Here is a 25,083-nt window from a genome sequence, read left to right on the forward strand (position 1 = left end):
CAAAGTAGGATCATTGAAAGGTGTGGGTCACGGAGAACAAGTTACAATTCAGTTTGGGTATTTGGGATTTGGGAATTTTAATCTGATACTCTTCATCAACTTCATCAGCTTGGTCGAACATTTCTTTTTCAAGAGAGACCCGACCAAAATTATGTCCACAATATGCAGAATCGCTTCAGTTACCACCACCAAGTACTATGGCATCTATTCATGGCAAATGAACTGACACAAAGATGTCACTGAAAGGCCACAGAGTGTTAACAGAGGCACCATTCGCAGAACTTCATTTTCCTTTAGTGTCAGCGAGATTAAAGACCTGACATTTTCCAATGCAGACTCGGCTTGGAAGGCATCGGTCATCAGTGAAGCAAGGATGCCACGTTGCAGACCGATGAAGTTCACTTTTCCACTACACTGCAAACTCCTCAGTGTTCATTTGGTTCCATGTGTGTGCATCCACAGAGTTAAATGAACACTGAGAACTGTATATCTCTACATCGTTTCATCTCACTGACATTTTGCGGCAGCTCAGCTGTGAGCCACCACTCCGTCAAAACACTTTAGATGATCACATCCTGTACTTTAGAGTGCACAGATACAGTACAATCCATTGTACAGTACAGTACAGTACAGTACAGTACAGTACAGTACAGTACAGTACAGTACAGTACAGTACAGTACAGTACAGTACAGTACAGTACAGTACAGTACAGTACAATCCATTGCAGCATGAACTGTATTCAGGATGGGGAACCCTTTTCTTGTTGCTATGTACAGCAACATTCTGCCTCAGTCCTAAAGGGGTTAAATATGCAGATTGAGCGGAGAAGAGAAGGGTAACTTTGGAGAAAGTATGAGTTTCAATCATATGACTTTGCCCGTTGTTTAGCTAACATGTGTTCAAGGTTGTGGGTCAACGTGTGTGTGTGTGTGTGTGTGTGTGTGTGTGTGTGTGTGTGTGTGTGTGTGTCGAAATGTGTGTGTGTGTGTGTGTTCAAGATTCAAGATTATTTTATTGCCATGTCAACAGAGTTGATTGGAATTTGTTTCAGTGACATTCATTGCAGTACAACAATTTGAACTACACAGCTGCAGCCATTATTTCGGCTCTGCCCTCAGCTTCCTTGCATCGTAGCAAGGAAGCGTGCGTACATGTGCGCATGCATATTTACATGACATTCTCTAAACAACAGAACAGATGATCCGAAGGATGACAACAGTATGAGAGAGTGGGAGAGGAATGTGGACAAGGATGAGAGATTTAGGTCTGTGTAGGATGAGAGATTTAGGTCTGTGTAGGATGAGAGATTTAGGTCTGTGTAGGATGAGAGATTTAGGTCTGTGTAGGATGAGAGATTTAGGTCTGTGTAGCAGCTCAAAGGGTAAAGTCCCTGCCTAGCCCACCACCGTGGAGACTCCACGGTTCCTCTGGCCTGGACGGGCGCTCCAACCAACACGGTTGATGGTGTTCATGGGTGGAGAACTGGCAGGGGGAAGGTGGTCTTTGTCTCTCTGCACTAGTGACTCCTATAGATTGGTGTTCAGCAGGGAGCAGAAGTAGTATGGAGGATAGTGTGCCTTACTTACACCCTACCAGAGGAACTCCTCACTGTCAGCATGCCTCAGAGGAGGGATCAGCAGTGACAGGAACTAGACAAATAGTGTCTGTAAGTTTGATGGACAGTGTTCGAGAGGTGAGATGAAATGAGATGTGATTAGATGAGATGAGATCAAATGGGATGAGACAAGTTGAGTTGAGACATAAAACAGTGGTGGAAGGAGACTTGAGAAAGAAAGACGAAAGCAAAAAGAGTGAGACAGACAATGAGACAATGAGACTGCTAAGGTAGGAGACAGAAGTTCAAGTAGGGCTGATATGATTCCTTGTCTATATCTCCTCCACACAGAGGCTGAAATCACAAGGTCAACAGACATGGTGATGATGACTCATGATGCCGTACTCATCCATCATGGATGATGTGCATTCAGAACTCAAGACATTGATTTGGCAGTTCAAGGCAGTGCTTGCAAATCATATCTAGCACATTAACCAACAGGGAGCCCACTGTCTGTCTATTAAATAGAATTCAATTTGACCTTAGTGTCTCCCACACCTTGAAGATGGACAGAGACGTGCACACACTGCCATAATCTAGTCACACACACACATGCACGTGCATGTCTTACTGATTGCCTATTGTGCCTTTGAGTTTTATGTCCTATTGTTAAAGTTGATGGCTTTGTGATTTAGCTACATCCTGCTGTTGTTTTAAAATGTCCATTAAAATACATTTGACTTGACTTGACACATACACAAACGCACACAGAAAAATCATGCAGACAGACATAAACAGTGCATACATGAACAAAGTACATGAGTGCATGCACACATGCACGTACTAGTGTACACACACACACACACACACACACACACACTCCTGTCGTCTCACTGTGTTTGCGTGTGTTTGTGCCTACATGTACTTGTGTATGCATCTTTCTCCCTGCCTGTGAGGTATCTCTCTCTCTCTCTCTCTCTCTCTCTCTGTCTCTCTCTCTGAATATACTGCATGCATGTACAGTACAGTATGTGTGTGATTGTTTGTGCATGTATGTGACTGTGAGTCAGGGCTGTGTGTTGGCAAGATGAGCCCACAGCGATGACCACAGCACTGTCCACTCATGTGTTTGTGACTGTGTACACACTACACTGTACACTGTACAGTAAGGTACAGTACATGCCAGAGGTGTGGTCTCTGTCTGAAAGACACAAACACACTCACGCACGCCTGAGGCTCCCTGTGATAATAATGACATTGACTTTTACTCATGTAGAGCCGTGTTCATTTAACTGTGAGTGTAAAAATGGCAGTGGTGGAAGAAATACTCAAATGTTGTACTTACTGTAAAAGTATCAATACTAGAAATACTCCGTTACAAGTAAAAGTTACTAGAGTAAAAGTGATTCTCATAAATAATCATTATACTTTATAACCTTAATCATAACACATTATAAACTTTATTATAATAACTTATAATATCAAGTATTATAATACTTCATAACTTGCTATGTATTCCATGTTTATAACGCATTATAATAATAATTATAAGACAATATCATTTTCACTTAAATAATCATAACTTTTATCATAACACATTATATATGTGGTACAGTATTTTAGCTCTATAATAGAACATGTGATTTCATGTCAGAGGGCTGGTATCAAAAGACTCACGTTAAGTTTAGTGGCAGTACAGCCTCAGGATAGTGGCTCTGTACTCTGTGTGTGTGTGTGTGTGTGTGTGTGTGTGTGTGTGTGTGTGTGTGTGTGTGTGTGTGTGTGTGTGTGTGTGTGTGTGTGTGTGTGTGTGTGTGTGCGCGCGTGCGTGCGTGCGTGCGTTTGTGTGGCGTGTGTGTGTTAACTGCACGTTAATGTTATCGTTGCTTTCGGGGTAGAGACCTTGCATCTCCATTTACCTCTTTCCTTGCCAACCGCCATCAGACCAATAATACATACTCTCCCTCAATGGTCCTGTGTCTGCCCGGGTCTTGTTGTGATTATGTCCATCTGTGTCTGCTGTTTCTGTCTGTCTGGTTGATTCATTATTTCTAACACAATATGCTGCTGTAACGCATCAATTTCTCATCTCATTCCAACATTCTTTTCTTTTTTCCGTAAATGAATGAATGCCCTACTTCATCAAACACAACAACACAAATAGAGAAAATAACATTATCTACAAGCTCACAACGCGTCCTCACATGTCAGGTGAGACCTGACATACAACAGGCCCGTTTTTATTAGCGATCGACCTAGTCCTGATTGACTGCCCCTAAGCCAATGGTATAGTCTTAAATGCCGCCTAAGCCAATAGGAGTCTGAACCACTCGTGTAGCCAATCACGTAGTAGCGACCTAGTCATGATTGGCTGCCTCCTAAGCACTGCGGAGGTTTGGCAACACCGCACTGTAGCCACTCTAGACCGCTGCTCGAAGCGACAACAGCTGCTAATGTTAAGATTTAACTGCATGGACACAACAAAACACAGTGATTAAACCACGAACAGAACGTCGGAAACAAATGCAAACAACGGCCGCGAGGCTGTGACACAGAAACAAACATTTTAACGTAACAAAAAGAATAATAGTAATAACAATATACGTATATAATATGGGGGGGGACGGGACGCAGACAGTGCTTGTTTCACCTGACAAATATGACTATGTCATAATTTCTAGTAATAAAGAAAGTGAGCGGTGCCTCCTATATCATGATGTAATGTATGATGTTGAGAACGTCATCATACATCACATTCCGTGCTCAGCCAATCAGCTGAGCACATTCCGTGCTCCTCGGACCGACAGACAGACATACATACTATACACACATACACACACACACACACACACACACACACACACACACACACACACACACACACACACACACACACAAAGCTGTGCATTGAAGCGGCTGCACCGCTCAAAAAAATTATAATTAAACGTTTTTGGAAAATCCAAGGTTTCCACCCGACAGAGACGAGTGTGTTTGTGTGACTGTGTCCAGCAGTCACATCAGAGCACATTACATCTCAGTGAAATGGATGAGAAGAGGCACAGACAGTGGCCTGACCCAGCAGCATAATGACCCCTGTCTGTACCATGCACATCTCAACAGCACAGTGGTCAGCCTCAACCTGGCCGGGGGCCACTGGTGGCCTAGTGGGCTGCAAGGGTATTGCCATAGAGTTATAATATATAGCTAAAACGCATATAAGTCAGTGCAACATATAGGTGTAAGAATTAAAAACTTTTCCAGAAATCATTTTTGTAAGTTTGTGTCCCTGGAAGACACCAAAATCTCTTTTGCGTCTCGAGCTGAAACGATTTGAGAACCCCTGATCACGAGAGTTTCCTGAACTAGTGGACATTAGTTGTTGTTGTAGTATGTGAGTGTAATTCAATACAGGCATGCAGTGGACATGAAAGACAACAAAATTACTTCATACCTCATCTGTAATCTGTCCCCCAAATGTCACCCACGTACCTGCAAGAAGAAAGTGAGAGGGAGACATTCATGTTAGTGACCCAGAGAAATCAGTGAAATGGAACATGAATCAATGTTGTTCCTCTTGGTTTATTTGATTCATTGATTTGACATCTTTATTGACAAAAATGCATACAAATATTTGTAAATATCTGCCAAAAGTATAAAATATTGTATTGTATATATAGTGTATTTCCATTGTGGTCCTTTGAGAGTGTGCTCAAAGGACTACAAAACCTCACTAAAAATGCTGCGACACCCACATCCCAAATTCTTCTCCCTTCTGGTCCCCAAAACTATGGAATGCACACACATTGCAATCAGAACTGCAGACTCAGTCTGAAGACCCACGCACCTCTTCAGACTCCATCTTAGCCCATAGCACTTGCCGTTGCACTTGCCCTAGCCTCGACGTGTGAATGTATGTGTCCATTCATTTCTACTTGACATCACAGTGACAAAGGAACATTTCCCCTCTTCACACAGCGAAAACTGTCACAGAGAATACATATCTAAACAGGTGTTTAAATGTCCATTTGGTTAGATTTCGACACTTTCAGGTGCTGAGATCTGACAGAGGTCAATCCAAGCCAACAGAGGATACGTTTCGTAATAACATTATGTTGGACAACAGTATCAAATGCCTTTGTTAACAACAAGTGCTGTTGCTGTTATAGTATGTGGACTGGTCTGGACCCTGATTGTTGAGGTAGGATACTGTATGTCTTTGCATCCATCCAGGAAGGCACATGACTGAGAGCTGGCTAAGGATTCAACAATCTTTTTCCATATAGCAGGAATTGTGCCAGAGAGGTAAAGGTTAGATTAAATGTGTGTGTGAGCAAGCAGGGAGCCAATTAAATGTGCACTAAGATGCAGGAGAGATACAGATCAATATCTTCCTCGCCCTTGAACTTCTTAGAGCAAAGTTGGGTGAGTGCATTAAAGTACTTCGTTATGGGTTAATTGAAACCGAGTCACAGGCATGACCTGAGGGTCAAAAAGATGTACAGATCATATATAATGGTTGTTAAAAGTCTCACATATGGTTTGTAACTGTGAAAGAACTATGTTTTGAGAACCACTGAAGACTAGACATTCAGGGACAGCATTGAAGAACAACATCTTATGAGTGTCGCTTCAAGATGCGACGTGGTGTTGGGCTTGTAGATCTGGTGGTGGATCAGCCTGTACTACAGCTTGGGGGCTTGTAGATCTGGTGGTGGATCAGCCTGTACTACAGCTTGGGGGCTTGTAGATCTGGTGGTGGATCAACCCGTACTACAGCTTGGGGGCTTGTAGATCTGGTGGTGGATCAGCCCGTACTACAGCTTGGGGGCTTGTAGATCTGGTGGTGGATCAGCCTGTACTACAGCTTGGGGGCTTGTAGATCTGGTGGTGGATCAGCCTGTACTACAGCTTGGGGGCTTGTAGATCTGGTGGTGGATCAGCCTGTACTACAGCTTGGGGGCTTGTAGATCTGGTGGTGGATCAGCCTGTACTACAGCTTGGGGGCTTGTAGATCTGGTGGTGGATCAGCCTGTACTACAGCTTGGGGGCTTGTAGATCTGGTGGTGGATCAGCCTGTACTACAGCTTGGGGGCTTGTAGATCTGGTGGTGGATCAGCCCGTACTACAGCTTGGGGGCTTGTAGATCTGGTGGTGGATCAGCCTGTACTACAGCTTGGGGAACCTTCTACTTTACAGTACAACAAAGTATAAATCAGGCTCATTCCTGTCCTCCTGTTTCAGTGTACATAATTGAGGAACCTGACACGTACTGTATGTGTGTGTGTGTGTGTGTGTGTGTGTGTGTGTACATACTGTACTGTACTGTATGTTTATGGAATGTTAATCTCCAGATTGTGACAACAGAAGGATGAGTCTCATCCCGGCAAGGGACATATCCATCTGCATGTACTGTATAGATCCACACCAAGCTAGACAGGAACGCCCACAAATGTCACATCCGGTTTTAGCCCGGGGTAAACAAAATGGTCTTCCCCATAGAGTTATAATAGCGTACGATCCTTTGGATCACTTTCAGAGCGATTTGTTGGATGATAGAAATATTGACAGCCAAGAAAAATCCATCAGAAGGACATCTGGAACACTCGCCCTCGGAAAGTTGACTTATTATTACGTATACGAGACGATTTAGCCATAGTTCACATGGCGCTCGCCTGTCATGGCGGAACTTCAACCTGTTTTGTGCACTTTTCCCATTTAGAAGGTTAACGTCTACATGTTCAGATTTCAAATATAAAGTGCTCGCCCCAGAGCCACGTATGTATCTTCCGCATTGTTCAATAAAAATAGTTTTAATCCGATCGGTGGCCATTTTATCAGTTATAATGCACCAACCGATAGGGGCGCATAGTTGAAAGCACATGGCCAAAAAGGGATTAAACATTGCTTTTTATTGAACAATATGGAAGATACCGGTATACTTATTCCCGCCCTAGCAGAATTGTAACATCCATGGCCCTGAGGTGAGCATTTTATATTTGTAATCTGAACATGTAGGCGTATGCCGCCATAAGGACTGTAAATGGAGAATGTGAGTAAAACACTTCAGTCCAGGCCAACCATGAGCTCACAGCGCGTTGCGACCTACGGTTGCGACGCGTTGTGAGTTTGTAGATTTATGGTTTATGCTGGGGACCTGGGGTTCAAGTGGTTTATAGTCAGAGTATCCTTATCTCTTTATACTTTATTGCATGCGTCAAGTTGCACAAGCATAACCACCACTGAAATCGGACATCAATCTCCCTCTCCCTCCATGTTACAAAACATTGTGTTACCGCGGCGCAGTGTTTACTCGCCTAGTACAGACACTCTATAGATATGATCACTTAAACTTAACGTAATATCAAAAACCAACAGCCATTAAGTCATCAATAATGTTTATAGAACACGTTGTAGTAAATTGAATTCTAAATAGTTTAGAGACAGTTGGAACCATTTCGTTGTGTGGTCGAAACGAATGGTGGAATTCACTAAAACATGTTCTATAAACATCATTGATTAATTAATGGATTTTTAAAATGTATATATTATGATAAGTTTGTATGACCAAAAGCATGTTCCGAAGTATTGGTGAAATTATAATATATATAATAATTGGTGATTATTATTTATTTGGAGAGTATGACCAGCTACAGTAAATACATGGCACAAGCTGTTAAAATGATGCCGGAATTGGCCTATAACATAACACAGGCACAAAGTGTTTGTGTGGTGAGATACAGTAACTTAATTTCATTCAAGACAATCAGGAAGTCATTTCTAATCTAGTTTAAATATCATATTAAACTTGATTTGACCACTGGTGGTCCGTGGAGGTATTGCATGTGGTCCCTGACCATGCATTTATTAATGTAGGATTTGTTGATTTGTTTTAAATGTTCTTTCCACTAGTTGAGAAACCGTGAACTGAATGACCTGGTGACCTGTGATGAGTCCATCCATGTAGTTGGAGTTCAAGAAATTCAACAGAAAAAGGGAGCTAGAATCTCAAGAAAGGGGAAGTGCAGCGGATTGTCTGGTTGAGTCATTATTATTAGGACATTTTACCAGTAGTAGTCAACGGTTGAGAAACAGTGGGATGTATACACATGGGATGCATAGCAAGCGTTAACTTACAAAAGCACTAATCTTAGCCCATATCCCCACCCAACACAACAGAGGTCCCCAGGTTGATTCTAAGTCAGGGTGGTGGTCCCTCGTTCACAATCAGTTGAAAAGCCCTGGTCTAGTGCTATATTATTTTTTATACAATTATAAATCATAAAAATAAAAACTTCAAATATATTTTTCAGTTCAATTTGGCAGAGATATTTTCTGCGTATAAATATTGCATCTCGCACTTTAATATTCTTTTCCCCACACCCTGGGTGTACGCGAAGGGAAACAGGAGAGGCAGTTTGCCAACTGTTGGCTATAATGACATCATCATCACTGGTCCAAGAAGGTCTCATTATTCCATTCCATTCACTCCACTGAGGTTTACCACACAGATGTCAGCTGCAGGTTGATTGAAGCATTACGATATTACTTTAATTTAATTGCCGTGAGGTGGGAGAACTGCATTTCCCAAGATGCATCATCAGCAGGCTTTGTGGTCTCTTATGCGTGTCCATCAGGGATGGAATGCCTATGTGAAGTAAGTAATAAGCCCCGAATATACTGTTAACTGTTAGTATCAGTAACCATGACAACCCCTATGGAAATGAACCCAGCCTATAAAAGGTCTGTAGGCATCATAGATGGACCTTATGTGTGCGTGCGTGCGTGCGTGCGTGCGTGAGTGCGTGCGTGCGTGCGTGAGTGCGTGCGTGCGTGCGTGAGTGCGTGCGTGCGTGCGTGAGTGCGTGCGTGCGTGCGTGAGTGAGTGTGTGTAAGTAATGATAAGTTAGCGCCATCCATCATGGTCAGATTAATCACAGAGGACCATGTCCGGTCATGTCTGTGAGCTTCGCAGCGAGGAGAATCGTGATGATGATAAGAACACCTGTGTCATGATGAGAGAGCTGCTCTCCAACGACAGACTCATTTCCTGCTCGATGGGAATCACGACCTCACTAGCACTGGTTCTAAATCATAAACATAGAAAAACCCTGAGTGATTCAGGTCCAATTTACACTCGGAGTACCCATTCTCAACCATTTCCTCATATACTGTAATTGGTCCTCACCAATGCTCATTATAAAATATGGTACCATTTTTGTCTACTCACTCTGTGTCTCAGAGGAGGCCTGTGGACAGTCCAGACTTTCATCATCACTGGGGAATCCAAATAGAAACTGCAGGCTCTCTATCTCTTGAAAGTTAGCATGCTATAATAGAAGCCACTGCCTTAAACAAAAACATTGAAATCTTGTTTGAAATGGCCAAACTTGCCTACTGATCATGTCACTGGTTGGCGGGTTTCTGAACTGTCTACAGGCCTCCTCTGAGATGAGTAGACAAAAATGGTACTATCGTACTATAATGAGCATTGGTGAATAGAAATTTCATGAAGATAAGGTTAAAAATGGGTGAGGTTTGAATGAACTCTCAGGTTTTTACAATATAACTTTGATAGTAATGAATGCGGATGGACTGATTGAAGGCAGAAACTTTTAAACTTTAAAAAGCTGACCACAAGAGGGGGTGCTTTAAGCACAGAATATTGGCATATTCAGTGCTCAAAGCATCACCTCTGGCAGTCAGCAGGGACTATATAGAACCATACAGGTTTTTGGGACAGAATGTCCTCTACACACTATCAATAGGAAGGATTATGAGGAGGCAGATGGAGCCGTGCGATAGAGATAAAATAAACACTTTGAGGAGGAGAGTTAGGGTGGCTGGGTGGCTGGGTGGGTGCGTCTGAGCACGAAAACAGCATGGGTTTTTTTCACCACCTGTGCGCAACCAGGTGTGCCAGTACAGTACAGTACAGTACAGTATAGTACAGTACAGTAGAGGGTACAGTAGAGGGACCCCCACACGTTAACTCTGTCATTTCTCAACCGTTTCGGACGTGAAAGACCTAATTAAAGTTTGAATTTCCAATTTATTAATGTAGTGGTTGTTGGGTATTCAATGAGTGTACAATAAATGAGATGAACAACACAAAATAATTAATTAGGGCGCAGAAACGTAGGCAACTTTTAAAAATGTTGAGAACCTCAATCATATAGACTAGAACCCCCCCCAAAACAAATGAGAATATAGTACAATCTCATTCAATGCAGTGGGGGAGATGGCATTGAACCACAAATAGAAATATAATTAAAATAGATATTAATCATCACCATTACGTGGTGCGTTTAGATGTGTCATACTGATGTGTCTGTGGACTGGGAACATATAGATAAAAACATACACTTTGAGATTTTAATTTCCTTTGTCATCATCAGACACTCTCGTTTCTTAGTTGTTGTTAAAGGGGCATACCACTCATCAAAAAAATCATTAACATGGTGAATCACATCTTGATGTCATCAAGATGTGATTCACCATGTTAATGATTTTTCAGACTTCCAGTTCTAGGAAACACAGAATAGGGGGACTTTTTAATTTTATTTCCATACAACAGCTCAAAGGTATATTAATGACAAAGTAAAATGTTGAAAATGAGAGGTATGCCCCTTTAAGTGAGATGCATAATTGAGTGTGCATTGTAAAATCCTTAAGCAACCGAATGATACATTTGTTTCCTTTCTACTCTCACTGAGTGACAGGTGCGTAGGGCAATAGAGCATATATTAAAAATATTTGAAAAACAAAGAAAAGGTCATGCACACTGTCAGACACTTGAAGAAAAGGTCATGCACACTGTCAGACACTTGAAGAAAAGGTCATGCACACTGTCAGTCTGTCAGACACTTGCCAAAATGTTGCTCTTTATAAGGTCGACGTTTCAGTCACTTAGAGTCTAAGTGACCGAAACGTCGACCTTATAAAGACCAGATGAAGGTCTGTCCTGATGAAGGTCTGTCCTGATGAAGAGGTCTTAGACCTTCATCAGGTCTGTCCTGATGAAGGTCTGTCCTTTATAAGGACAGACCTTCATCAGGACAGACCTGATGAAGGTCTGTCCTTATAAAGAGGTCTTAGACCTTCATCAGGTCTGTCCTGATGAAGGTCTGTCCTGATGAAGGTCTGTCCTGATGAAGGTCTGTCCTGATGAAACGTGACCTTATAAAGAGGTCTTAGACCTTCATCAGGTCTGTCCTGATGAAGGTCTGTCCTGATGAAACGTGACCTTATAAAGAGGTCTTAGACCTTCATCAGGTCTGTCCTGATGAAGGTCTGTCCTGATGAAGGTCTGTCCTGATGAAACGTGACCTTATAAAGAGGTCTTAGACCTTCATCAGGTCTGTCCTGATGAAGGTCTGTCCTGATGAAGGTCTGTCCTGATGAAACGTGACCTTATAAAGAGCAACATTTTGGTGTGTCTGACAGTGTGCAGGACCTTTTCTTTGTTTTTCAAAGATGCGTTTTTTAATACTCTCACTGAGTAAAATGTACATTATGGGTCACGAAGTGTATAAATAGTGTAAAATAACATGTGTCCAGATGAGAACCGGAAGAGGCTTAGAAAGGAGAGAGGAGATCCGCACAACGTTTTAAAAGCTCCCAAAATAATTTATTGACAACAGAGCAATAAATTATTTTGGGAGCTTTTAAAACGGTGTGCGGATCTCCTCTCTCAGTATTTTTTGGGATCCTGATGTGCGTGGAGCTCTTGACCAAACCCGAATAGGCCTCCCATCTGAATTCTATATGCTGTGGACCAAAAAAAAAGGATGAAGTGTATGAATGACTGCATAGAAGGGTTTGTACTATAAGTCTTCCCTTTAGAATTGTGATCTCGTGAACGAGAATTGAACCCACAACATGATCACGCTTGTTGGTTGGTTTAACACACACCGATACTGTGGAACATATGTAGTCCCACAGACCATATTCCATTCCTCTATATTGAATTTCCAAAATGTAACATCAGCCCGCTTCCCTTCATGAATACGAGATGGTGGGGAAAATTTGAATTGTAACTGTAATGTGGAGAAGACTGTATCATCAAAGATGACTACTATGGATTCTGAATTCCAGCATTGCTGAGCTAGTGGCCTACAAGAACTGTAAAATGTTATGAGACAGGATGAGACAGCATTTGCTTGTGTCCATGAGGACATACTGTAACTACATGACTGTTCACACACGCACGCATGCACACACCCTGCTTTAAGCACGCTGCTAGTTTAACTATTAGCTGACATATTTTAAGCACTGAATGCTTGTTACACTCATGGAAGCGGTATAAACTGTGGAGTCAGTGTGGGCCATACAGAAGACTGGGTGCAGTGCTTAATGAAGTTGACCTGTACAAAGCGTAGGACTGGAGTCAAGGCATGGGCCACCAATGTATTATTGGCTGAGTCATCCCATCAGGTGTCTGCGTTGCCATGTCAACGGGAGAGGAGAGGACGGTAAAAGAGGAGAGCTGGAGAACAGTACAGGAGGAGAGTGGCACAGGGTGTACTGAGAGCTTTTATTCATGGCTTTTAAAGTGGTAAGTATAAGTGGAGGTGACGGAATGTGACAAAGAATATGAACTGGATTTGACGCATTAACCCTGCAAGAGTTATAGCAGGTTATAGCAGTTAGTATTTTATTTTGCTGTACAGAGGTAAAGCCCACCACTCTATGGCCCTCATTTATCAATCGAGTGTAAAATCTGCCACAGATTCGAGTGCAGGTTTCGTAGTACACCCACGTCGCCACGGCATTTATAAAGTGATCGCAAACAGCTGATCCTTCCTTAATTTCGTTCTCACGTTAATAAATGTGACGGCTGAAATCTATCTGGCACGCCCTATGAAATCAAGCCTCGCCCTCGTTTTTGCGACCTGAAAACGGCAATACGTTTACTGAAACCATGGCAACATGAAAAAATAGGTTTCTCCCGTGCCTTGCTGCGCCTCACTCTCTCATACACACGCACAGACGCACAGCACGCACACGCAACTTGCAAGCTGCCCAACTAACTGGTGTGTTGTTAAATAAATAAAAATCGAACACCTGCATGAATTAAATAAAGTTGTAGGCCTACCCTGTCTGTTTCTCCTCTCGCTTCCCTTATTGCTGCCCGCCTCACGGTCCTCACCCCCGCACGCCACGCACGCACGCACATATCGCAATTTGCAAGCAACTTTCACTGTGTGTTGTTAGTTGTATATTAAATTATTAAAGTATTTTTAATTTAATATACAACAAGATATATTAGTGAACGAAAACCTGAACCTGAACCATAATTAAATAACAAATAGGCACACACACGAACGGTGACACGCTGCTGTTTTGCAGGTGCTCCTCCTGTCCTGTCTGTCTGTCTCTCTCTATCACTGTGGTCCGTCCGTGACCAACTGCATGCACGTTCGACAGTCTATTTAGATTGCCTCGCAGTCGCTGCAGTGGCTGCAGGACTGTCAACTGTCAATTATATTAATGTGCAGCCAGAATATATGGTAGCCTACTGGTGGTGGTGGGCTAACTGGCTGGGTTAGCCTATACCTATCGCCGATGCGGTTCCCATGCACTTGCGCTGGGCTGGCACGGCACATTTGACATTCCAGTGACACGTCAGGTTTATTAAACGAGGAGGAGATTGCATATACCGTAACTCCAGAAAGACAAGTGCTGTTGGCCTGCTGTAGATTACAGTATATAGGCTACCCATGCATGTTGGGACTCTCCGCAGCTGCATTGCACTATAGGCTACTTTCCAACGTCATGGAAATATTCCAGCACAGACAGCCCAAATCCGCATGTATGCCGCATGGACATACATGCAGCATGAGAGAGGCTATCATGTCGTCAAGGCAGTCATAATCAACGTTTATGTAGTGATTTCTGATTTGATCATTGATGAACGAATCATAAACATATGGATGAAGGCTTGCCGCTTGCATGTGTGCTGGTATGTGTTGGCGACGCACGCCGCGCCGTCCCGTCCTCCCGAGCCCCGAAAATGATCTCGCTTTTATCTGAACTGTCAAAACTGTCAAAACCTGTCTAAGCACTTATTTAAATGGTGAATGATTAAGTCCCTTACGCCTATAGCCTGCTAGTACTTACTACAAATAGGCAGCTGTATGCTTGTCATTGTCACTTGGAAATAAAGGCGTGCAGTCTATTTATGCCTTTTTTTAATAAAATAAGCTAACACAATCATAAGCCGCATCACCGCATGCGCTCCAAAAAGTTGCTTGCATAACAAGGCCAGTAAATCACTGTTTGATTAAGCACAAACTAATACATTGTAAACATGTTATATTGTTTTTAATTGCGCGATTTTAATTACTTGTAAAGTTGGAAATCTTTTTTTTTTACATACACATACCGTTTTATATTAACATTTTAGGAGAGAAGACATATGTTTAGATGCCTGTGACAGCGTGTCAGCAGTTCAGACAATGCTGCTCCGCAGCTCGAAGACAGAAAAAAATGCGTACGCCAGTTGAGGAGCAGACGTGGATTTTCAACGTTGTCACGTTCAATTTCAAGCTTTGGCGGAAATGGTAAATGTCAAAAATGTCGGCAATTTCGGCGTGCACCCATATTTTGGCGTACACACGGTTGATAAATGAGGGCCTATGGCCCTCATTTATCAATCGAGTGTAAAATCTGCCACAGATTTGAGTGCAGGTTTCGTAGTACACGCACGTCGCCACGATCGCCACGATCTTCAAGTGGAAATCTCAGAAATTGATTGTGGTTTAATATGTTCCAAGGCACAAACGCAAACTATCAATACTAGATTAAGACTAATTCAGTATAATTGGATAATAAGAACTTACATAACCCCGGAGAAAGTAAATACATTTGATCCAAACATTCCTGATTTATGTTATAAAAGGTACACTGTTCCACTGCTTATGGGAATGTGAGGAGATTAAAACATTTTGGAGGTCTGTGGTCCATTATGTCTCTCAGATTACGTCAGGTCCAGTTCCTCTTTGTCCTAAATTATGTATACTCACTATTTATCCATTAAATTGTACACTAAATAGTAATGAAAAAAGAATGACCTTATGTAATTAGGAAGAAACCTGAGGTATTCTATAAGATATGGGAGAAGTTCTTGGACTTCATTAAGCGAGGTGATATTGAAGAGGCTTTGGATGTATAGTATTAGTGGTTAACTGAGTAGTCAGCTGGGGGGTGGGGGTAGGGAACTGTGATGGACATTGTGAATCTGTTTGTTTAACTGTATGTAATGTGTTTTATTTTCGTTTTTCGTTTTGTCATGCCGAGCAGACGTGGGTTTTGAACGTTGTCAAGTTCAATTTCAAGCTTTGCCGGAAATTGTAAATGTCGAAAATGTCGGCAATTTCGGCGTGCACCCATATTTTGGCGTACGCACGGTTGATAAATGAGGGCCTATGCATTTATACTGCAGGCGTTTTCTAAACAATGCCATGGGAGAATGCAGCAATGCGGTGTTAGGGCAGTAAACATGCAGTAAAGATGCAGTCTAACTTGACAGCTGGATTAGTATTGTTGGCGGTGTTAGGGCAGTAAACATGCAGTAAAGATGCAGTCTAACTTGACAGCTGGATTAGTATTGTTGGCGGGAGGGGGGGGGGGGGGGGGGTGAAACAGTGAGAATGAAAGTGAATGGACCACTGACTGAAGTGCTGATGTTTCACATTGTATTTCAGATGCTGATGGAGAATTTTTGCCATGTTTGTTTACTTGCTGCCAATTAACAAAGAGGCACAAATTATGCACACGGAGACAGAAACATGTTGACCTGCACCTACTGTACATGAGCACGCATACATACACACACACACACACACACACACACACACACACACACACACACACACACACACACACACGGCTGTGTACACGGCTGCGGCTCACCGCTCCAAGAGATGGGTCAAATTTCACTGTGGTAACGTGTGTGACAAATCGGACAACTTTGATATTGACTTTGATCTCCACATAAGCTTAATTATTTGTAAGATTGTGGATGTGCATGGACAATTGTGTGTGTATATCCACAAATGTTAGGAGCTTGTACTAAAAAGCATTTCACCCACTCTGTAAACTTGTGATGCAACAATAAACTTGAAGTCCATACTTAACATCAGTCTGTTGAAAATAAAAGGATTGCAGACAGATCGAGACATATGGGGGAGCAGGTGATTGCTTGCGTGTAGGTGTAGCATTGCCACTCTAACCTCTAACCTCTGCCTGTACTGTACTACTGTAGGCATGCAGGAGGATCATGCATCGTGTATCATTATGAACGTTTGCAACCTGCTTTGCTTGTAATTGTCTAAACACCACAGAGTGTTCAAGCATTCAGGACAAGATGACACCATTTAAACATTTATAATAGTTGTTGGCATCACACAGGGTTTATTTTCTCCATTTCACAGTCTTCTGACTACAAGGAGGACATGCAAAAGTCATGGTTAGCCTCGAGATGAAATTACAAAATAGATGTTCAGATCGTTCTTCGTATTTGGGTTGGCCAGTCTCAGTTTATTAATAATATAATCTGTTGGTGCCTGCAAGCTGCACAATTCTTTCCCAGCTTACAGTGTATGACCATGGTGAATTTAACATGTACATCACCCTGTGTAACATGGACGATTATCCACCTTGTCAGACTGTATTGAGTTGAGTTGAGTCTACCTGTCACACTGTGCTGTGAAACTACAACCTACTACTGTATATCAGCTGATGTACTGTAAGCTGGGCCAAAGCTGAGAAACAAGAAAAGAGGAAACTTATAGTCTTGTTGGTTTGGCAGTTCTCCAAAGGGAGCAGATATATGTCCTTCCATTATTCACAGAACTGTCTGCACAGGCTAGATCATTAATTCATCTCCCCCGTGTCTACTTAAACCCTATACCTTGTTGATAGGGTCCCCAAAGGGTCTATCCTTAGCCGCTCAAACATTTCCCTCTACGCCAAATCTCTTCTCTTCGTCGATCTACAAGCTCACAATGTTTTGTGTGTGTGTGTGTGTGTGTGTGTGTGTGTGCGTGCCTGCGTGCGTGTGTGTGTGGGCCCCTGGCCAAGAAGCATTAGCATTAGCAAGCAGTTTGCCTCATTGGCAACTGATCACTTAACCAATTATTCAGAAGGTTGGGTTTTATGGTGGGTTGTTTTGAGGAAACCCTTTCACTGTCGTGGGCGATAAATGGGATTCATGCTCACGCTTAGTGAACATAATCGTGTTTAATCCCGATTCGACTGCCTGCCTAGCTGGTTGTCTGAACCATAGCCAGGGAGAGACGTACAGCCTGTAAAATTACCGCACAACACAAATACAACTTTCAAATGCTTGTTACTTAAGTTTTATGGCCCATTAATTGAATCACCTTGTTCAAATACTACCCTAACCCTAAACTTAAGAAATCAAATTAGTCACCCATGAGAGAAATTATTAGGGAACATTCGTGTTCTCTTTTCAGCACAGAATGCCAGGCATCCAGGCGTCTGAAAGAAAAATGTGAATGTTAACCCATTAAAACCTGCATCCCTATGTTAGGCCTTCAGGTAAAAATAGTTATATACTACTTTGTTGTAGCATACCATTGTCCTGCAGTGAAAATATCAGATAGATCAGCTATTTCTTGACAAAATCTTTTAAAACATTTTATAGTAGGCCTACGTGTCGTGTGGTCAAAATGACTTTGTTCTGCTGTTCAATTGTACAAGTATTACTGGAGACAGCAAAGTGTCCTGGGGGAGTGATCACAGTGATGTACTGACTGAAAGACAATGCTCTTTGTGCTGACTGAGCATTAGCTCAGCACAAAGAGCATCTGAAAGATATTAATGTTCACTGTGTCACACACACTATCACACAGTATACTCAGTCAATCCCATGCACTGGAACAAGGACAGCCTATTTAATATTGCATGATGACACTCCATTCATACAACTACATCGGAACACATCATTCAACTTATAAAGGGCTGAAACTGAAAACCGCCATGGAAATCCCTTTTAATCATCTGCATCCCAACAGACCAACTCAATGAACCAAGCCAATGAATCAAGTTGAAAGTGCACAGTGTTATCCCAGTGCTGGACTTTGCTCATGGCCAATTAACTGAGGCATGGAGATGGAATGATGAACTCATTAACTGAGCATCCACTACAGGCCATGGAGATGGAATGATGAACTCATTAGAGTGTGTATTTGATGACCTCTCTAACTGAGCGTCCACTACAGGCCATCTATGGCTGTTAAGAGAATTTACTTGAACTGTCTTATTGTCTAAATACAGAAAACGAACTGACCGCCGGGCCAATTTGAAGACCCATAACGGCATGGTCAATACATTTTCCCCACCAAAGCTCTTCATTCCAATTAGGACAAGGAAAGTCGTGTGTGTGTGTGTGTGTGTGTGTGTGTGTGTGTGTGTGTGTGTGTGTGTGTGTGTGTGTGTGTGTGTGTGTGTGTGTAGCATACAGTATCAGTTACTCACCCAGTCCCAAGCAGGATACTCTAAGGCCAGACTTCCCAAGGTTCCTGCAGGAACACAGAGAAGAATCAGATAATGTAAGACATACTGTACATTTCTTAAAAAAGCACACACACACACACACACACACACACACACACACACACACACACACACACACACACACACACACACACTAATGGACACATCGCAGACATACAGTAATGCATCCAACCACAATGCTCGCCACACTCCAGCACTCACACACACAGCAACCTTTCCCCTCACCCCTTGCTAATAAGTGACATATCAAATAAACAGGGTGTAAGACATGCTGACAGCTAGCCAGTATGATAACAAAGGAATTGTTATTCATCCTAATAAGAAACTGATCTTTTATTTCTGCGGTTGTATTATACCCTGTTATTATAGCCGTTTGGCAGCTTGACAGCGCTCCATGATTTCTCTGCCTCCGGAAAGCCAGATTCCATTTTCTCATCACTCTTGATGGGTATTGTGGCACTGGTACAGAGCCAAGTGCGTGCGTGCGTGCGTATACATTATACAGTATACATGTGAATAAAATGGTCTACTGCAGTTTATGTTCCACTAAAAGGGCAGGATAGAATAAAGAACAATCTATCATTGTTATATCATATATATCATAGCCAGAGAGAGAGAGGGGGGGGGGGGGGGGGTGTTAACTTGAGGTGATACTGCAAGTACTACAGTATGTGTGCTGGCTGTGGATCTGTTCACGTGTGTTGCTGTTTATCTCACCATGCAACATGATGTAACAATAACTGGCACTCTATCATGGTCCTCTGTCTGCCAGAAACACTTACACTACCACACCTGGGTCAAAGCATTGTGTCGGTGAGGCTTTTCATGTGATTGGCTACATAATAACAATACAATGACTTCTGTACTGTCTACTGTAAGAGAGTATATTTCCCCGTGAATTAAAAGTTTTTGGATGTGGAATTGTTCAAAACTCAAATTCACACATTCATTCAGGTACTGTCATCAAACATATTTTTACAACCTTACATCAAAGTGGCAGGATTGACTGGTGGCTAGTGTGACTCTGCCCATCTTTTAGATTGGTTCACAAATCGCTTTTGAAATAATAATATGGATGAAGATGGGCTGTGTCCCTGCTTTAATGCAGAAATGGTGTACCTATCAGTCTATGATGCTGGATTTATCTTATAGAAACTCTTTATGATTGCTACCAATGAAGCATGATCATTCCACAATATCCTTTTAAATGCATATCAGTAAAGACTTGAACCTTTTTGGGGTGGTAAAATAGGCTACATCCATTTGTAAACATTTTATTTCCTGGGTGCTAAATGTACCAATCGGTTTTGGAATGAGAATTGGATGGATGTAAACCTATCCATAAAATAAATATTGTCTATTTTCATGGTGAGATAAAGTGTACTGTAATAGTGAAAAACTTGATAGATTGCTTCTCAGACAGCAAAAGCAGGACAGACAGATAATTACGTGATGTTGATGACAGCACAGTGTCTGAGGATGACATTGATGCTGTACTTTTCTTTGCACCTATTAAAGGTTTTTAAGATGACCTGTGTGATGTAATTATCTTGATTATTGTGATAAATCAGATCACACACACACACACACACACACACACACACACACACACACACACACACACACACACACACACACACACACACACACACACACGCACAGTCGCACACACACACACACACACACACACACACACACACACACACACACACACACGAAATTCCCATACTTACACAACCTACATAACACAGACACACAAGCACAATGCACACATACAGTACTGTACTGAACTTTCATACACTAGATTTCAGAGTTTTGAATAGGTGCGAGAATAAAACCATCACTACAATTCATCAGCTTGTAGGGAGCTGAAAGTAGAACAGCTTTTTACAGCGTGTTACCCTGCTTGCACTGTTGTGCTCACAGTGCAACCATATCCATAACGTGTTCTTCAACTTGAATCCTAGAAATGTCTGATTGACTCAGACTCAGTATAAAAGGCAGCCAGATACGTATCATCATCATTTGTAAGTTTCCTGTATCGTTGTTAGTTCATGAAGTTTAACTGTGCGAGTCACAACATAGGTACGGTTTAGAAAATAATATTTGGATTTTTATAGTGCTTTCCTATGTACCTAAAAGTGTGTGTGTGTGTGTGTGTGTGTGTGTGTGTGTGTGTGTGTGTGTGTGTGTGTGTGTGTGTGTGTGTGTGTGTGTGTGTGTGTGTGTGTGTGTGAGTAGCATACAGTACGTATCAGTTACTCACCCAGTCCCAAGCAGGGAAGGGGGGGGGGGGGTAACCACAAGAGGTGGTTTGGGGGCTAGCTAGAGAAATCTCAAGGTGGGTTTTGAGGGCAGATGCTAATGTACTTGTGTCTTGCTCAAGGAGGCAAACTAAGTCCTCTCTACCCTTTCATCTATGGCCACCCTGACCACGAGGAGGTCAGAGAGGTAGGAGGGAGCCAGGTTGCTGAAATCAATTGTTTGTTTGACCGGGAGCCAATGAAGGTCTTGGAGGACTGGCAAAAGGGCAGCTGAGTTCTGAACAGGACTTTAGTGGTGATGCCATGAAGGATAGCGTAGCAGTAGTCCAGCCAGGCAGGATGTAATAAAGTGTGAATTACGAACTCAATAAACTGTCTGAGTAATCAAGTGTGTCCTGAATCAAAACAAGCAGCAATGTGCTCCCTGAACAACATACTGCAGAACAGGAAATGTCTTCAAATATGAAAATATTGCCGGGCATTTGAAATGCAGAAAATTACAATGTGTGATGTTCACATTCAGATGGTGGTGAGATCATTCACTGACCAGGTGTAGATGCAACATCTGAAGAATGCCTTCTCTTCCAAACACGTTCATATAAATGAGATCCCTGGTCTACATTCTGTAGGTCTAGTCTGGCTTGTTCTTCATAGCTCTCCCTCTCTTGACGCACGCGCACGCACGCACGCACACACACACGCGCACACGCACACACGCAGACACACACACACACACACACACACACACACACACACACACACACACACACGAATGAATAATTGAAAAGGCTTTCACTGCGGTTGCAACTGATAGGGTCAGCTCTCTATATTGATTTAACAGTATCTCACACAGGTGTCACCAATAAGTCAACCTTTAGCCCACTACACATCCATTAATGATTTGCAACTGCTTCTCAAGATTCAATCAAATCATTTGTGTTAAAAACCATACTTAACAGGGAAAATCGATTTATGGCAGATGTACTACATTCTGACCTATAAAATATCATTCTCCACTAAAGGGCGTTTGAACATTATACTGAAAGTGTTATCTTACGCCACTCTTCCAAGCAATTCAAATACTGTCGCAGCCAAGACAAACTGAAAGCATAATAAGATGTAAATTTGAATCTGGTTGTGCAGAACCATGACATGGTAAACAGTGTGTAAAACATTAAGATTCTAATAATAATCTGCCAATTATGCAGAAACAAATTTTTTATATACATGTTGTGAATCCAGTCCTGGGTCAACACTGTTGGTGACAGTCACACAAAGATGGGTCCAGAGTTTAACCCATTTTGGGCAGGAACCCCTTTTGGTGTTTTAAGCATTATGATATAATTTAGCTATTGAAAAATAGCAGATCTACAAGCTCATAGCGCGCGAGTGGCACGCTACGAGCTTGTAGGTCTGCTATTTTTGAAAAATCGTGAAAATATTTATTTCAGAAAACTGGAGGATTTAGAATATTTTTTTTTAATTTTGAGGTCAGGCCTAAATGTCTGTCTCGGGCCTTTCACTGGGGAGTCTGCATGTTGTTCCCATGGGTTTCCTCTCCCACCTACAGCCATGCATGATATGGACATGCATGTGTCTTGGTCAAGGTCAAGGGCACTGGCTTTAGAGCTGGAGCTGGTCTCCCTGGGTGCTGATCAGTGGCTGCCCATGACTGCTCCCCTAATAGGAGGAGTCAAATGCCGGAGGAAAGATTTCCAATCAATTATGTATAAATGTATATAGGCCTTCACTGTAAACACGAATAAATATAAAAAAACACACAAATTAAATGATAATATCATGTTGAACCTTTTGATTAGGTGTTGTTATAACATGCCATTCACTCTGACTGTTCCCTCGTGCATCATCAGAACATAAAAAGTCCTTTAGAACTACAGTATAGCCTGCCTGTATACTTGCAGGTGTTTGCAATGTTTAGGATTTAGCACACTCCGAAAGGGCTGAGTCAGATTATACCATGGCAATTAACTGTGACGCTGTTGTTGTTCCCCAGCCTCGGCCATGAATGATGGTGACACAGGTCACAGGTGTGCTCTATTTCAATGCTAAAAAGGCTCAGACATGAGTAGAGCAGAGCGCACAAGTAGATCATCTGAACAAGCAAAAGACCATAAATAGGCTGCACATTGGTGGTGCCATCCATAAACAGCCCTTTTTTAATAGTTCATTTTAAGCTATACCCCTTGAAGATGAATGGGGGAATGTCTTGTTTTCCGTTCTGAAAGATCCATGTTTTGCCATGTTTTTCCATGAGGTTGCTAACATGTGCCCATGCTGTTCATACACAGGATATGAGGTTGCTAACAAACTTCATAACACAGTTGAATTGGAACTTCCCATTGAATCTGATTTACGTTTTTTTTTGTATAACAGCAACAACTACCATCTACTGTACGCAATGTTTGGCATAATGTATGCTCGGCATAGGATCTTTTTCTTACTCGCTCTATAAAAGATGCACAATATGAGCGCACGCACGCGCACGCACGCACACATGCACACACACAAATATGACCATCCATTCACCAATATTTAGTGAAGAGTGAATGCCCTGCTGTGTACCTCACCATGCCTCCCCAGCAGTGGAGCTATTTACAAAAGACTTCTTCATTGGCCTGATGAAACACATACAGTATCACAAGACTGTACAATGGAACCAAATGGACGGACTAGTACAGCTCCATTTGGGTCCATATAGGGCTAAACTAACAGAGGATTTTACACTGTAACCCCCCCCCCCCCGACCCTGACCCTGACCCCCCACTCTCTCTCTCTCTCTCTCTCTCTCTCTCTGAGGTGTGCATTCCATTTCGCATTGCAACCTACAGTATAGTCGTTAATGCACATATGGAGTTACAGTAACAGCCAGCAGAAATCAGACACTAAGCAGTGGGTTGGTGCACTCAATGAGGCGATGGGCTGACTTGAGGCAGCAAATTGTCTTCTGGTTGGGTCTCCTTTATGTAAACTGTTAAATTTGCTAATGATATTTAGAATGGTGAGTGGGAAGCCATGCATGTGACTTGACTGTGTGTGTGTGTGTGTGTGTGTGTGTGTGTGTGTGTGTGTGTGTGTGTGTGTGTGTGTGTGTGTGTGTGTGTGTGTGTTTTCAAGAAATACACACACATGCGTGTGTATTTCTTGAAAACATCTTCTCTTGTTTTCTCTCAGTCAGGCGATCCCTCCCTCTCCCATCCATCTATATATAGCTGAAGGGGGGGGGGGGGGGGGGGGCATAGGAGCTACAACCGGTGAAACTAAGTATAAATCCGATATTACCGTACTGGCATTTCGCCCTGTGCAAATCTCATTGTTTCAACAGGAGATCAATAATAATGATAATAATAATAATAATAATAATAATAATAATAATAATAATATTATTATTATTATTAATAATAATAATAAGTTCTGTACTCCGTTGCTGTGCTTGTCAGTTGTCACTGTATATTTACATAATAGTCCTATACAGTGAAATGTGGTATCTGCATTTAACCCATCCTAAGTATGAAGAGCAGTGGGCGCTACGGGGAGCAGTGTGAGGGTCAGTGTCTTGAACCGAAGCGGGGACTTTCTGCTCTGTCCTAGACCGCCTCTCTCTCACTACGGTCCTACCTATACTTAGAACCTACACTTGCCAAACAGCAGTTCAATTTACAATTCTCATTGTAAATTGAACAGCCCTCATATGGTTTACGGAA

The 25,083-nt window shown here is 42.3% G+C and overlaps 1 protein-coding gene across 1 annotated transcript in view; it reads right to left on the reverse strand.

Annotated features, from left to right (window-relative positions):
• The window catches only part of kcnab1a (potassium voltage-gated channel subfamily A regulatory beta subunit 1a), a 108,933-nt gene that overhangs the window by 18,846 nt on the left and 65,004 nt on the right, over nt 1-25,083 (reverse strand). Inside the window, exons 2-3 of the mRNA XM_080772897.1 lie at nt 19,059-19,102; nt 5,008-5,045 (exon numbers count right to left, since the gene is read on the reverse strand). Coding sequence (XP_080629023.1) covers nt 5,008-5,045; nt 19,059-19,102 — 82 coding nt within the window. The remainder of the gene's footprint in view (nt 1-5,007; nt 5,046-19,058; nt 19,103-25,083) is intronic.

This window comes from Protomyctophum bolini, assembly GCF_963924005.1.
Source record: "Protomyctophum bolini genome assembly, chromosome: 9".
Taxonomy (NCBI): domain Eukaryota; kingdom Metazoa; phylum Chordata; class Actinopteri; order Myctophiformes; family Myctophidae; genus Protomyctophum; species Protomyctophum bolini.